The following is a 14,027-nucleotide window of genomic DNA, read 5'->3' on the forward strand; positions in this document are numbered from 1 at the left end:
GTTACACCTCAGTGTTTGTATGATTTGAGTAATTTTAGTTGTGACCCGACGACCTGCTGATAGGATATTACTTTTGCCAACGGCCTTGCCGCAGTGAGAACAACAGTTCCTATCAGATCACCGAAGTTATGTGCTATCGTGCTTGGCTAGTACTTGGATGACGAGTATCCTTATCTGTCGAGTTCTGTTGGCAAGGGGGGGACACTCAGCTCTTGCGAGGCAAATTGAGGAACTACTTGAGTAAGAAGTAACTGCTATAGTCACGGAAACTGACCACGACCGGGCGAGCGGTGTGTTGATCACGTGCCCGTCCGGATCCACATCAATTGACGCGTATAGGCGGAGAATGAGACGGTCGGTGCCGTTGAGCCTTCAGAGGCCTCTTCTGATGGAGATGAGTTTAGTATTAGGGTATTAGTTTCATGCTTTTTGTGGAGTGCACAATGCTCTTGAACATTTAAAGCAAGAAGCCAAATTTTGCACCGTTTTGAAGTCTTGTAACTATCTCTCTAGATAATTCTCAAGCTTTTTTAAGATAGTATGTGAACATAGATAATTGCATCATCTGTGGAAAAGTCGAGAAAACTTATCAATATTGTACGCCAGGTCGTTAATAAATATGATCATCGAGCGCGAAATATGTCGTTTCCCGTATCACTTTTGTGCCTGCTTTTATCAACACAGTCACGAGTGTTTCGCGACTGTTTATGAACTATTGGGTCCTGGCTGTTCGCGAAGGATTGGTTTCAGAGGACTGTCAACTTAATAGAATGGAGGGATCGAAGAACAACTTCTAAAGAATAGTCGCAGACCATAACCTTCGTATCGGTCACGTTCCCGCCTCGGTCTCGATCTTCGTTCCAGGTCCTCCGTTCCTCATTCCCGCTTACACTCCGATTAAAATCACTTATTAAGTGACGCTTCTGCAAGTCGAGTGCGGGGTGCCAAACAAATAGTAGTTATTCCTCGAACGCCCCGTGCTCACTGCATTGCCTATTTTGTGGGTAGTGCAAAGCTTTGTCTTGTGTGGTTGACACCGCACCGACGCACTGTCCCCCGCCACTGCAGTCTGTAAGTCACAAAGCTATTTTTGAACAGAGTGTGGACCCAGATTCGTCGTTTCTGGTTCCTGCCTCAGTCTCGTTCGTTGGGATTTTTTTCACTTGATCTCTCGTTCCTCGTTCTAGTTCTTCACTCGGTTTGGAGATGTTCCTTTCGTTCATTGCATATGCTCATTCTTGTTCAGTTTCAAACCATTCTCGAAATCTCTACTTCTGGTTATTTGCTTACACCGTTTAGGGCCCATGGTCGATAACTTACAACCTTGTTATAATTAAACGAACACAAGATGTCCCGACTCGCTAGAATTGTTTTTCATAGGCTAGTGTATGTTTTTGGAAACGAATTGCCGATTTTCTCTGCATATATCAGGTTGCAGCTGACATGATGTATGCCGAGAGAAACGGCGACAGAAAAAGCACTGAATATATGCCGCAAACAGCGACAACAATTCTTAAAACCATGTTGTAGCGTGAAATAAATAAGGAAGTGTGGAAGTATCCACAGAAAACATTATTTAAAAAACAAACAGTTCAAATATATAGTGTGTTACAGTGTTTTATAACTCTGCTGTTTTCTGCATGTTTTAGATTTAAAGAACCCACTGATGATGGCGATATTTGTCGCTGAAACTAGTTTGGGGAAAAATTACAAAAAATGTTTTGCATCAAGGCGGATTCACAATTCTCATATTGTTGTTCATATATGTAGACGACTTGAAATGATAATTAATAAATACCAAATTGCAGTTTCTAATAAACATACAGTTTTTTTTATTTTTGATTAGTGGTAATATGAAAATAAATTAAAATTTTGTACAGACATACAGTATCAGATAATTAGATAAAAACGGAATGGTGAATGTATAAAAACAAAAAGGTCTGAAAAGAGACCGGTCATCAGTCAACTAGTTCAAAAGATAAATCAGTTTGCCCGTCTTTTGTTATCATAAGCACTTCGACACTGAATAACCTGTTTTCACATTAATTTCACTCGTTTTAACACGTACTGTTAACCTAACATATTTACTATCATCCTTATAATTTATTCTGTATACTTTAATATTGTCGTATCTCAAATTCTACATCAAAACCCATTACACGTGTTGTTTCTTAAAATTACAACAAATGTGGAGGGCTAGGGAGGGGATTTCTAGAGTCAAAACATTAGAAAACGTTTCTGCCAATGTACAGGGTGAAAAAAAAGGTGCACTCTCACTTCACACCACTGTTCCTTGCACACTAGCTATATAAAAGTGACTGTAACATAATCTTGTATATTTTCGGTCGAATATGGAATAGAGCGCATTTGGTGGAGTACCAGGTTACAATAGTCGAGATGTGGCATTCGGTTCTCTTGTGTCCCTTAAGGCGACGCAGGCCCTGACTCAGAAGGGGCCCGCACATATTCCTGATCACCGGTTTAGTTCAAATTTATAGTTTGTGGGACGTTTAGTGAGAAATGAAGTTGGATCTACAGATGGCCAGGCGTTTAGAAAAAAATAGCATGTATGGCATGGGTAGTGTGAGGCATGAGTCTGCTATGTTGATGTAAGTTACGGCAGCACTTGGCCCAGCGGAGAGAAAAAAGAACGATAATCCAAGAAAATTTGAGTTCGATTCTTTCTGTAGTAACTTTTTTATTTTAAGTGTTTATAAGATACTTATACACTGCAAAGAAACAGAAATAATGATCAGTGTATTGTATTTCTTAATATTTTATTTTCATATTTTCATAAAAGCAATGAAAAGGAAAGACAAAGGAAAATTTGGTGGATGAGTATTACTTCATCAAAATCTGAGAAATTTTAAAAAACCTGATACAAAAAATTCTTTACCTATCTGGTTCAAACTGCTCTGAGCACTATGGGACTTAACATCTGAGGTCATCAGTCCCCTAGAATTTAGAACTACTTAAACCTAACTAACCTAAGGACACCACACACGTCCATGCCCGAGGCAGGATTCGAACCTGCGACCGTAGCGGTCGCGCTGTTCCAGACTGAAGCGCCTAGAACCGCTCGGTCACACCGGTGGAATTTTACGAATTTCTTTTGTTAATTGAGTTTGAGTCGTGGAGTGGACGACCAAGTCCAGAACAGGATGTTTCAAGATGAGGGAGAGGCATCACACAACATCAAAGTGATTTCCCGCACTGCCCCGCCTCCACCGAATTGTACTCTCTAGTGCAACCCTGCAATGCCTATTTTTTTATCGTCAGGTAAGTAATTTGATCAAAAAGCTTCAAAACTAATCTTATCTCAACGAGAGAGTAAAAGAAATTACACCACGAGATGACTGTATCAAAATACATTTCATTGCCAATATTTTGTGAAATAATGTGTTAAGCGTGGTTTGCTGGTACACTGTGCGATAAGAGAGGACCTTTTATGAATGTAAATCAAGTTTGTTTTGCCATAGAAACTACCATGTAATTGTAAATAATGCGGAGTTTATTAATGTGTGTGAGATGCCAAGAAAATTATTGTTTCCCCTGTTTCTACGATGAATATTACCCCAGTACGAGTAAAACATCAACTGTATAATGATAAAAGTGTCTAATATCTTTTACGAAGTTCTCGTGTACAACTTACAATACATTGCTGGAAATTTATTTTCAATCAAAAATTTTCGTTGACCTTCCCTTTTCATGCCTTTTATGAAGATGTTAATAAACACAATACATTGAGCAATATTTCCGTTTATTTGCTCTGTAAGTAACGTAAACACTGAACATAAAAGAAAGTCAGGAAAAAGGTTACAAAGAAGGTGTCGAACTCACAACGCTCGGATTACCGTTCTGCACTATTTCCATTGTGCCAACCGCTGCACGTAGTTCACGTCAACATAAAAAACTCATGCCTCACACCACCTACGCTTAAACTACTATTTTTTACGAAATGCTTGGCCATATGGGGTTCCAGCTAAAATTTACAGACGCTCGAAATTTGGCACGGACTTCAATGCGAGATGCCTTTAATAGGTTCCACAACGAAACATTGTCTCGAAATTTGGTAGAAAATCCGAAGAAATTCTGATCGTATGTAAAGTACACAAGCGGAAAGACGCAGTCGATACCTTCGCTGCGCAGTGCCGATGGTACTGTTACCGACGACTATGCCGCTAAAGCGGAGTTATTGCACGCAGTTTTCCGAAATTCCTTCACCAGGGAAGACGAATGGTATATTCCAGAATTTGAAACACGAACAGCTGCTAGCATGAGTTTCTTACAAGTAGATACGTTGGTATGGGCAAGTCTTCAGGTCCTGATTGTATACTGATTAGGTCCCTTTCAGATTACACTGATACAATAGCTCCCTACTTATCAATCATATACAACCGCTCGCTCACCGATAGATCTATACCTACAGATTGGAAAATTGCGCAGGTCGCACCAGTGTTTAAGAAGGGTAGTAGGAGTAATCCATCGAAGTACAGCCTATATCATTGATGTCGGTTTGCAGTATGGTTTTGGAGCATATTTTGTATTCAAACATTGTGAATCACCTCGATGGGAACGATCTATTGATACGTAATCAACATGGTTTCAGAAAACATCGTTCTTGTGCAACCCAGCTAGCTTTTTTTCGCACGAAGTAATGGCCGCCATCGACAGGGGATCTCAAGTTGATTCCGTATTTCTAGATTTCCCGAAAGCTTTTGACACCGTTCCTCAAAAGCGACTTCTAATCAAGCTGCGGGCCTATGGGGTATCGCCTCAGTTGTGCGACTGGATTCGTGATTTCCTATCAGGAAGGTCGCAGTTCGTAGTAATAGACGGTAAATCATCGAGTAAAACTGAAGTGATATCAGGTGTTCCCCAGGGAAGCGTCCTGGGACCTCTGCTGTTCCTGATCTATATAAATGACCTGGGTGACAATCTGAGCAGTTCTCTTAGGTTGTTCTCAGATGATGCTGTAATTTGCCGTCTAGTAAGGTCATCCGAAGACCAGTATGAGTTGCAAAGCGATTTAGAAAAGACTGCTGTATGGTGTGGCAGGTGGCAGTTGACGCTAAATAACGAAAAGTGTGAAGTGATCCACATGAGTTCCAAAAGAAATCCGTTGGAATTCGATTACTCGATAAATAGTACAATTCTCAAGGCTGTCAATTCAACTAAGTACCTGGGTGTTAAAATTACGAACAACTTCAGTTGGAAAGACCACATAGATAATTTTGTGAGGAAGGCGAGCCAAAGGTTGCGTTTCATTGGCAGGACACTTAGAAAATGCAACAAGTCCACTAAAGACACAGCTTACACTACACTCGTTCGTCCTCTGTTAGAATATTGCTGCGCGGTGTGGGATCCTTACCAGGTGGGATTGACGGAGGACATCGAAAGGGTGCAAAAAAAGGGCAGCTCGTTTTGTATTATCACGTAATAGGGGAGAGAGTGTGGCAGATATGATACGCGAGTTGGGATGGAAGTCATTAAAGCAAAGACGTTTTTCGTCGCGACGAGATCTATTTACGAAATTTCAGTCACCAACTTTCTCTTCCAAATGCGAAAATATTTTGTTGAGCCCAACTTACATAGGTAGGAATGATCATCAAAGTAAAATAAGAGAAATCAGAGCTCGAACAGAAAGGTTTAGGTGTTCGTTTTTCCCGCGCGCTGTTCGGGAGTGGAATGGTAGGGAGATAGTATGATTGCGTTTCTATGAACCCTCTGCCAAGCACTTAAATGTAAATTGCAGAGTTATCATGTAGATGTAGATGTAGCTACTGCCACTTTCATTTCTGACTAAGACCGGCGTATACCGTAAATTTGGACGAGATCGGTGATGACGACGAGTAGGCGCGGTTGCCTTGTCAGACATAGCTATCGAGACGGCTCAGTCGTTGACATACACAGTGGCCAGTGGTACTCACAAGACACCGCGATAGGAGTCGCTCATGCTAGTAATCAATCCTAACATGTACAGTGCTCTACTATTACGCGTGGCTGATATTTCGATACCACCATCAGCTGTGCCCCTTCGAATCGTTTCCTAGCTTGTGAGATTACCTAAATCTACATCTACATCACTACTCTGCTATTCACAATAAAGTGCCTGGCAGAGGGTTCAATGAACCACCTTCAAGCTGTGGGAGGAAGTAATATGTTGTCCGACTCTTCCGGAAAGTACTCTCTCGAAATTTCAATAGTAAACCTCTCCGTGATGCACTACACCTTTCTTGTAGCGTCTGCAACTGGAGTTTGTTGAGCATTTCTGTAACGTTCTCGCGACGACTAAACGATCCCGTGACGAAACACTGCGCTCTTTGTTGGATCTTCTCCATGATTTCTATGACTTCCGGTTCTCGTAAGCGTCCAAGACTGGTGAGCGATACTCAAGAATCGGTCAAGATTTTCGACAGCAACTTCTTTAGTGGATGAATTACGTCAAGTTTTAATTTTCTGTTTTAACATGAAGAAATCTGCAGCTGTGGTTCTTGAAATGCTGGGTAAGACCAATGGTGAGGGAACTATTAGTGGAAGAACGTGCAGAGAATGTTTTCAACGCCTTAAGTAAGGTGATTTTGATGTCGAAGGCCGGCATGGCGATGGAAGACAGAACGTTTTCGTAGCTACTGAAACAGATGAAGACAGTCACAGGACATCATTATCGAAAGCAGTTGATGCGTTCGGGCCCAGCACTGAAACACAATCGGCCACAATACAGCGATAGACACGTAGAGGTAATTTTGTAGCAGGTCAGTGCTCGACACCATGTCGCAAAACCCGTCAAAATATCCATGGAAACGCTGAAATTAGAAGTCCTATTCCTCCCGCCGTATTCTCCATACGTTGCTCTCTCTGACTACCATCTTTTTCGATCAGTGGCATACAGTCTGGCTGACCAGCACTTTCGATCATATGAACAAGTGCAAAATTGAATCGATTCATGGAACCCCACAAAATACACCCAGTTCTTCCGTCACGGGATTCGTATGCTATCCAAAAGATGGAAGAATGTATTGGGCACCGATGGGCAATACTACGAATCATAATTTTTGTATACGTTTTTCACAATAAAGCCCCGAACTTCGAGAAAAAACGGCGGAAGCAAAGTTGTAGAGCTAGTATTATAAATATTTTAAAGCGTTAAAACTCCGATATTCATTTATAAACACCCTGTACTTATTTAATGTTGTCATTCCACTTAAGGTCGCTCCATATAGATACTCTTAGATGTTTTAGAATAGTTACTGTTTCCAGCAATTTGTCATGTACTAACACATAAATAAAAGTTTAATCGTTTCTATTGTTGCATTTATAGACATGTATTTGATTTTTAAATGGTCACTCTCTTTCCTTACCACACGCTAGACTCTTCCATGCTTCCCAGTACTTGTGTCTCTACATCTATACGACGTGTCCAGTCCTGTGAACTCGGCTGCTGTCCACAAAACACTCACTATGACGATGCAGATGAAAGGGCGACAACTGGTCATTGAGATTGCCAAAATAAAAATCCTGGTTCATTACATTCTGGCCTCAACTCATGGTATGAACACATCACAAAACCATCTCCGACCTGAACTGCACCCTACACACACCGCAGTTTTAACTGGTAATTGCACCGTCGCTGTAATCGACGCCTTGTAGCATTAGAAAAGAGTAAAATAACGATTAGTCGGGCCACGTTACACGCCTCCAATCAGCTACTGTCCAGTTTCTGTGTTATTTCGGTCACTGAAGGTAGGCGGCTTTATGTGCTCCTGTGAGCAATGGCCGTTTTTTAGGTACCCGACTCCAGAGGTCCATTGCACGTAGTTTCTTAGCAAAGTTCACTCTGAAATAGGTTGAGACGAACCTGCATTCATTGACACCAGCAGCAGCTATCGGGTTTGAAACCAACTGTCAGTCGGAAAGAGTGACACTCGTCTCTGGTCCCTGTCGGTAAGGATCTTTTTGCACCACACTTCTTGCGTCGTGTTACAAGGCCGCGAGCGGAACAGCATTCCTTGTAGGCGCGTTGGATGCCAACAAATCGCGCAACTTCATTTGAGTCGTCGTTACGGTCAAGTGCAAACACTGCGACGTCGACCTACAGAATCCAGTCACATTAATGTGACCACCTGCCAACAGCCTGAATAACCATTTATTGCAGTGGGGACCGCTGCGAGACGTGCAAGAAGAGAGTCAATGACTCTCCTGGAAAGTACCGACAAGGATGTGAAGTCAAGCCGCCTCCAATGCCGTGGACCAACTGCCTTAGGTTTCTCGGTTGAGGTTGCATGGTACATAGAGCCCGATCGAATTATTCCGAGAGAATTTAAATTGGCCAGAGGAGTACGGTAAACCAATCATATTGCTCTACAACCCACGGATTTACACTGCGAGCTGTATGACACGTGCCGGCCACTGTGGCCGAGCGGTTATAGGCGCTTCAGTCCGGAATCGCGCTGCTGCTACGGTCGCAGGTTCGACTCCTGCCCCGGGCATGGATGTGTGATGTCTTTAGGTTAGTTAGATTTACTTAGTTCTAAGTCTAGGGGACTGATGACCTCAGATGTTGAGTCCCATAGTGCTTAGAGCCATTTGAACCATTTTGTATGACACATTGCATTGTCCTGCTGGTAGATGCCGATGGGCCGGGGAAAAACAAACTGATGTAGGGGTGGACATGGTCCCCAAGGGTAGAGTCATACTTGTGTTGCTTCATTGTGCCTTTCAGAACGACGAGGTCAGCCAGGGAATACCACGAAAACATTACCCAGACAATTACTCTGCCTACTTCGGCCTGGACCGTTCCGGCGATTGTTGCATGGTGTTTACTATCAGCTGCTTTATGGCTTTACGGAGCACACGCTAATCGCCATTTTTCCCATGGAGCATAAGACGTGATTCATACGTAAAGCGCCGGCCGCGGTGGCAGAGCGGTTCTAGACGCTTCAGACCGGAACCGTGCGACTGCTACGGTCGCAAGTTCGAATCCTGCTTCGGACATGGATGTGTGTGATGTCCTTAGGTTAGTTACGTTTACGTAGTTCACAAGTAAGGGATCACAAATTTAGCATTGGAGGGCAGCGGGGAGGGTAAAAATCGTAGAGGGAGACCAAGAGATGAATACACTAAGTAGATTCAGAAGGATGTAGGTTGTAGTAAGTACTGGGAGATGAAGAAGCTTGCACAGGATAGAGTAGCATGGAGAGCTGCATCAAACCAGTCTCAGGACTGAAGAGAACAACAACAACAACGTAGTTCTAAGTTCGAGGGGACTGATGACCTCAGATGTTAAGTCCCATAGTGCTCACAACCATCTCAACCATTTGAATAGCCGTCAGCACATACACATACACATGAATCAGACGCCTGCGGCAGAGGCCCATACGCGGCAACGTTCGCTGTCGTTGAGGAGACACTGTTGGTAGCCCTTTGTTTCATCTGGGCGAACTGTTGCTCAACAGTTTCACGTCTATTCCCCTGTACACACCTCCGCATCCGTCGTTCGCTCCTGTCATCTACGGCCCGTGATTAACCACAGCTGCCTTGGCGCTGGTTTTGTATAGCGCCATTTTGCCATGCACGGTATACTTTAATCACGGCGGTGCGTGCACTATTTGCAAATTCAGGCGTTTCGGGAATGGTTTCGCCCAAGGCTGACGGACGGACACAATCACAAATCATATACATCCCCTCCATTGCTAGTGCTGCCATTGTCGTCTGTGAGTGGTTATTGCACGATGACGTCGAACATAGGTGGTGGTCACATTAATGTGACTGTGTATCTTGCTGTGCTGGCTCCATACGGACTAGCACATAGCCTATACGCCACTACACTGCCGTGACTTACGTCAGCGGTGGGGAGTCTAACGTCCACCACTTCTCAAAATACTGAAAATCATAAAAAATTTGAAATATCTTTCCAAACTTTGTTTTTTACAACCAACTGGTTCGAATTAATATTCATCAAATTCTTAGACAACTGAAGAGCAGTGCTGGCACACCAGAAACTTTTATATCATTTTTAGTAAGAGAATTGAAAATAATTATTATTCTGCTTATCTTCTTTCTGGACGATGAATACATTTTCTTCACAGTATCGGCACAGCAGTCTTGAGGTTTAAGATTCCTGGTGGCTGCAGAAAGCTATAGGGTTCGTTAACTGTTGAATTTTTTTAATACTAGTAATAAAAGTCTCAGGTGTTTACGTTCACCTTCATCGCCTTTATTCTATGCTTTACAAATGATTTTCCTTTAAATAAACAATTACAGACACAAGATAACGTCATCACTTAACACTTCCGGGCTGAGATGCCGTGGTCCATACATAAGACTCTCCCATGACGTTTCGCCTTCACTCACTTAGATGATGAGATTGAACACCTTAGAGCGACTTTCAGGAAGAATGGGTATTCCAACAGAGAGATAGATCGCGCACTATGCCCTAGAATGACAACCAGGACGAACGAGTATCGACACCAACCCAACGGGAAAGTGTTCTTACCATTCGTCAGTAAGGTCACTGATCGTATTGGAAGAATTTTAAGCAACTGGGAACTGTTTTCAGACCCACCACGAAAATAAAAGAATGTTTACCATCCGCAAAAGATAAGCGACATCCTCTAGCTACATCAGGTGTCTATAAAATTCCGTGCAGTTGTGGAAAGGTCTATATAGGCACAACAAAAAGAAGCATCTACACCCGTCTGGGTGAACATAAAAGGAACTGCCGCCTCGGACATATTGATAAATCGGCTGTAGCGGAACATGTGTTTCAGGAAGGTGATCATGAAATAAAGTTTAGTGAGACGACCGTCATAGCAAAGACGTCGCATTATTATGCGCGAATGTACAGAGAAGCCATTGAGATTGCCAAACACTGCAATAATTTTAATAGAAAAGATGAAGGCATTAAGCTGGATAAGATATGGATGTCAACATTTCAGCAACAGCGTGACAATCGATTAATTTCAATTGAGAAAGTTGGCAATATCAGAGATTATAGCACAACTGACGTCATGTGAGTGACAGCGGCCGTCTCGTCTCTCGTCTCGCTTAAATCACGGACATCCTCTGTCCGGAGATGATGGAGGCTAAGCAGCAGTGCTGCTATTCCTCCTTTATCCCCTTTGTTGTTGTATGGGTGGCCTCTCGTTCGAATGGGCCTCTGGCTACCCCGCTGAGTTTAAACTAGCGAAGTAGTTGATCGCTGGCATGTCCTCTGGGGCAGTCTTACGCCTGCTGGAGCGCCACTCCTCCTTCACCCACTTCTCTGTGCCGGCGCCCCCTGGATGGTTTATATATACGGCGCTCACTCGTGTTCTCGTTGCATTTCGCCGATTGTCCTCGGACGATGCCTTCCGCAGTGGAAGGCGAAACGTCAGGGGAAAGTCTTACGTATGGACCACGGCATCTCAGCCTGGAAGTGTTAAGTGATGACAACACCTGCCGTTAAAGCCTTCATTCTATGAACAAGACAACATGTTTGTTCATACAGTGTAGGCTTTCACGACCAGTATTGTCTTCACTAAAGACTTCAGGGCTGATAGGCCGTGGTCGATATATAAAACTCTCCCCTGACGTTTCGTCTCCGACTGCGGGAGACGAAACGTCCGGGAAGAGTTTTATATGACGACCACGGCCTATCAGCCCGGAAGTTTTAAGTGAAGACAACGTTTTTGTCTTACAAAACCAGCTTTCAGGTATCTCTTTCGACCAGCTACATATGTATTCCAACAACCGACTAAAAAGAAGGGAGGTTACAAGTATATCTCAAACAAAACATTTTACGTAACAAGTGAATTACTAATCGATTATCTTTTTTCGTGTTAATATGGATGTTTATAATTAACACCTTTGATGTCACTAACTTCAACTGTAATTAACATTGAATAACGAAATTCTGAAATAAATGCAACGAAAAATAATTAAGTTTTTCGAAAAATGGTAAGATTCGTATTTGAAAACATATTTGGGATATAAGTGTGTAAGTAGGCTGTTTAGGTTTTTATGTTGGTAACGCCATGTAGCGCTCTATATGAAAATCACTGACTGTGCTGTGTGCAGTCTGTGGCTGGTTTGCATTGTTGGGACATTGTTGTTGTAGTGTTGGACAGTTGGCTGTTCACAGCGCGTAGCGTTGCGCAGTTGGAGGTGAGCCGCCAGCAGTGGTGGATATGGGAGGAGAGAGGGCGGAGTTTTGCGAGCGGATGATCTGGACGTGTGTCCATCAGAGATAGTAAATTTGTAAGACTGGATGTTATGAACTGATATCTCTCTCTCTCTCTCTCTCTCTCTCTCTCTCTCTCTCTATATATATATATATATATATATATATATATATATATATATGTTTTGAACACTATTAAGGTAAATACATTGTTTGTTCTCTATCAAAATCTTTCATTTGCTAACTATGACTATCAGTAGTTAGTGGCTTCAGTAGTTTGAATCTTTTATTTAGCTGGCAGTAGTGGCGCTCGCTGTATTGCAGTAGTTCTAGTAACAAAGATTTTTGTGAGGTAAGTGATTTGTGAAAGGTATAGGTTAACGTTAGTCAGCGCCATTCTTTTGATTATTGAAAGTCAGATCGCGTTGCGCTAAAAATATTGTGTGTCAGTTTAGTGTTGATCAGAATAGGTAAAGAGCGAAATGTCTGAGTACGTTCAGTTTTGTTCAGCTGTTTGAAAATCAAATAGCGTAAGAGTTTTAGCAGCACAGTAATTCATAAATTTTTCTAAGGTGACGTTTCAAGTGTACGAAGATATTTGTTAGTATCGTTAAAACTATGCGAAATACTGGATCACAAGTTGGACTTCATTGGATCGTGTCGTGACGAAGGAAGGGCCACAGAGTAGTTCCATTACAATGGTCCTACGGCCATCTGGTACCGATTACTTGTTCGCCTGGTGAGCTTACGCGACTGAAAAAGGAGAAACTCGAGCGAAATGCTGCGTTCGCTGTTGTAATCCAGAAATCAGCGTGTGTGATAATCCGGAACGTGTCTGTGAGGAGCGTGAAGCGCCTAAGCAGGAACGTGGGTTTTGATAAGAGCGATAAGTGTAATCTGAGGAGGCGACACGGCAGTCTGTGGCTCGGAGCCGGCCACGCGACACACGGCATGATCCCGCGGCGCACACTTGCAGGTACTCTCGTCATTCTGAAGACCGCTTTACACCGCAACGAAAACAAGCGTACGAGAATATCTCACGTGTACGTTCGGTTATGTTCGTTTCGCATTCGCTGGTGCTCGCTCGTGTTCCGCTGGTTGTCGGTGTTTCAGTGACAGTCATTGAAAGGTCGTGTTCTCTCTGCTTCAGCGCCAACAGTACAGAGTGCATTCGTTTACTGTCTTGTTTGCGGAAATACGAACACCTTTAGTTGTTGACATGAGATACGTCAGCGACTGAGTGGTCTGAAGATGTTATGTTGGTGATATAGGAATATACACTTGAGCGCCAAAGAAACTGGTACAGGCATGCGAATTCAAATACGGAGACATGTAAACAGACAGAATACGGTGCTGTGGCCGGCAACGCCTATGTGAGACAACAGGTGTCTGGCGCAGTTGTTAGATCGGTTACTGCTGCTACAATCGGAGATTATCAAGGTTGAAGTGAGTTTGAACGTGGTGTTATAGTCGGTGCACGAGAGATGGGACAGTATCTCCGAGCTAGCGATGAAGTAGGGATTTTCCCGTAGACGATTTTACGAGTGTACCGTGAATATCAGGAATCTGGCAAAACATCAGATCTCCGGCATCGCTGCGGCCGGGGAAAGATCCTGCAAGAACAGGACCAACGACAACTGAAGAGGTTCGTTCAACATGACAGATGTGCAACCCTCCGTAAATTGGTGCAGATTCCAATGCTGGGCCTTCAACAAGTGTCAGCGGGCGAACTATTAATTGATATTGGCTTTTGGAGCTGAAGGCCCACTCGTGTACCCTTGGTGACTGCGCGACCAAAGCTTTACACCTCGCCTGGGCACGTCAACACCGACATTTGATTGTTGCAGACTGGAAACATGTTGCCTGA

General features: G+C 43.2%; 1 protein-coding gene across 4 annotated transcripts in view; it reads left to right on the forward strand.

The window, feature by feature from the left end:
- Nucleotides 1–14,027, forward strand: part of LOC126298804 (1-phosphatidylinositol 4,5-bisphosphate phosphodiesterase eta-2-like) — a 428,484-nt gene that overhangs the window by 115,642 nt on the left and 298,815 nt on the right. Inside the window, exon 1 of one of the 4 annotated variants that reach the window (XM_049990268.1) lies at nt 13,084–13,136. The exons of 2 other annotated variants lie outside the window; for them this stretch is intronic. In XM_049990268.1, the coding sequence (XP_049846225.1) occupies nt 13,112–13,136 (25 nt within the window). In that variant the 5' untranslated portion in view covers nt 13,084–13,111. Of the gene's footprint in view, nt 1–13,083; nt 13,137–14,027 lie in introns of those variants that run through there. One more of the 4 variants, XM_049990267.1, reaches the window with a different exon arrangement.

This window comes from Schistocerca gregaria, chromosome X (genome assembly GCF_023897955.1).
Source record: "Schistocerca gregaria isolate iqSchGreg1 chromosome X, iqSchGreg1.2, whole genome shotgun sequence".
NCBI classification, from domain to species: Eukaryota; Metazoa; Arthropoda; class Insecta; order Orthoptera; family Acrididae; genus Schistocerca; species Schistocerca gregaria.